The sequence below is a fragment of the Electrona antarctica genome (assembly GCF_951216825.1).
Source record: "Electrona antarctica genome assembly, chromosome: 8".
Classification (NCBI taxonomy): Eukaryota; Metazoa; Chordata; class Actinopteri; order Myctophiformes; family Myctophidae; genus Electrona; species Electrona antarctica.
In genome coordinates this window covers 31,345,465-31,347,885 of record NC_136789.1, presented here as the reverse complement: position 1 = coordinate 31,347,885, position 2,421 = coordinate 31,345,465, and the positions used below count along the sequence as shown (strand labels likewise).

Below are 2,421 nucleotides of genomic sequence, written 5' to 3'. Positions count from 1 at the left end.
TCTTGGCTCCCATTACACTGAGTAACACACTGGCTGTCTTGGCAGCAGCAATGTCGTTAGCAGTACAATATAACTCCACTCTTTCAATATACGTTGCCCAGTCTTCAGCACCACTGTCAAATTCTGTCATAGTTCCAATCATTGCCATCTTTTTTTTGTAAATCACTCACGTGTCCTTGTTTTGTTTTGTTTATGTCCAAGCAGGCTGTGCAATCTGCGCACACACACCCTTTTCTCCGTGTCCACTTTAAACTTCACTCAAAGTCACTCGTTTTCCTTCCTCCAAACTCCAAAGCTGGCATTGCAAACGTCCTTCAATAACGCACTGCAGGTTCTTAATTCTCGTCGCCAATTTGTTGTGTATGTGGCCTATGAACACAACTAATAAGGAAATAAAACACTGGAGAAGGGAGCTCAGGTTTATAGTACTTTACTGGTCAAAGCCAGAACTGACATACATCAATCAAGGGTATAATACAATGCAGCTGCGCAGGACCTAAGAGCACCTAGCACAAGGCAGTGGTCTGCCACATAAAGTAGTCCCTGGATAAGCAATACACTACAGTATGTATGTATGTATGTATGTATGTATGTATGTATGTATGTATGTATGTATGTATGTATGTATGTATGTATGTATGTATGTATGTATGTATGTATGTATTTGGTTAAAATGGGTAAGGTTTTAAAAAAGGCAAAAGCATGCTCTGTTGCACTGGCCTAAAAGTGGGTCCTCTAAAACTGCTTCAACTTCTGAGAATGTGTGTTTGGTTCATTAGCCACCAGATGGCATACCTTATAAGTATGTATGTATGTATGTATGTATGTATGTATGTATGTATGTATGTATGTATGTCTGTATGTCTGTATGTATGTATGTATTTAAAAGGGGGGATTTTTTTGTAAAATCCCAGCCTACAATACCTTAATATATTTAAAATCCAAAGTAAGGTTACCAGTGAAGGGCAACCTGCCTATTCACTGGGGACTATGCAAGGCAGAGGCGTCCACCCCCCTGAGTCCAAGTTAGACTAGACCGCATGCATGCATGCATGCAGCGCGACGCGTTGTGAGTTTGTAGATCAGCTATTTTCGCTATTTTTTGTCCAAAAGTGCCCTCTTAACGGGAGTTCAGCCCCTGCCTCTCTAACACTCTCTGCACGTCCCTGCACGCTTCGCCCCCTCTCACTCGGACCCTTCCGTGGTCAACTTGTCTATGAGGTCGTCGATGGTGTAGGCCATGAGCTTGATGTCGTCCTTGTCGGCCATGCGGTGCTGGCCCTGTCGCCGCAGGATGATGTCCACGTCGGGGCTGAGGACGCGCTCGGCCACCTGCATGGAGATGTGCCACGGCACGTCCTCGTCCCTCAGCCCGTGGATGAGCCGCACGGGGCACAGGACGGGGATGGGGCTCTGCAGCACGCAGTGGCCCTCCGCCTCCTGCAGGAAGTCCATGCTGAAGGTGCACACGCCTTCCTCCGCGTGCCTGCTGGGCACCGACCACTCGCCCTTCTCCTCGCACTCCACACGCGTCTCCAGGGGAAGGGCGTTGAACGACGTGACGACGTGGTCGGCCGCCGTGGAGATGCCCACCAGCGCCGCGGTCTTCTCCGGCCGCGCGATGCCGGCCAGGAGCATCAGCCAGCCTCCTATGCTGGAGCCCACCAAGATCTGGGGCCCTTCCGTCAACTCGTCCAGTACGAAAAGGACGTCCTTCTTCCAGGCACCAACCGTCCCCTCTGCCAACACGCCCTCGGACGCCCCGTGACCCGTGTAGTCGAACCTCAGGTACGAGTGTCCCAGAGACTTGCAGAACTCCTCCAGGGCCTCGGCCTTCTGTCCATTCATGGTGGAGGCATAGCCTGGCAGGAACACCACGCCTGGGCTCTTCCCTTTCAGCCTTCTGTAGGCCAGCGTTGGAAGATCTGGTCTCGTAGCAAACTGAACGGTGGTGGTCATATGTCTCACTCCTGCCAAACCGTTTGGTGAGAACGTAGAGGTGCCCCCGTGGCTTAGAATCTGTGAAAGTGCCCTGCGACAGGACCTCAGCGTGACAGCTGCCATACCGCTCCGTGACACGCTGTGGAAATATCCCTTTAAATAGATTTAAATACAAGTTGCTCAAGTTGGACAGCCTGTGTGTCAGTGTGATGATGCCATAAAATGGGTTGTAAGGCCAAATATCCTGATGGAGCCTCTCGCGAGGAGCGTAGTAAATACAGCTTGCTTCTCAATTCAGGGGGGAATAACCACTCTTTATATGCAGCTTGACTGGATGCTTGTCACGATGATGATGCCAGTCGTCTGTATCCATATATGGAGTTCTACATTTGTCATGATCTGAGCACCAGATGTCTCTGTCGTCTCCATATATGGATCTCTGGTGAAAGGGGGGGGGCTTCGTTACAATCATAGAGTAAT

General features: G+C 49.9%; 1 protein-coding gene across 1 annotated transcript; it reads right to left on the bottom strand.

Moving 5' to 3' along the window:
* Nucleotides 1–1,185: 1,185 nt before the first annotated feature.
* Nucleotides 1,186–2,070, bottom strand: LOC306928706 (palmitoyl-protein thioesterase ABHD10, mitochondrial-like; the record flags this gene model as incomplete). The annotated part of the gene is made up of 1 exon (XM_079508976.1): nt 1,186–2,070. The coding sequence occupies exon 1, from the start codon at nt 2,062–2,064 to the stop codon at nt 1,186–1,188; it is 879 nt and encodes a 292-aa protein (XP_079365102.1). The 5' UTR covers nt 2,065–2,070.
* Between the last annotated feature and the right edge of the window lie 351 nt (nt 2,071–2,421).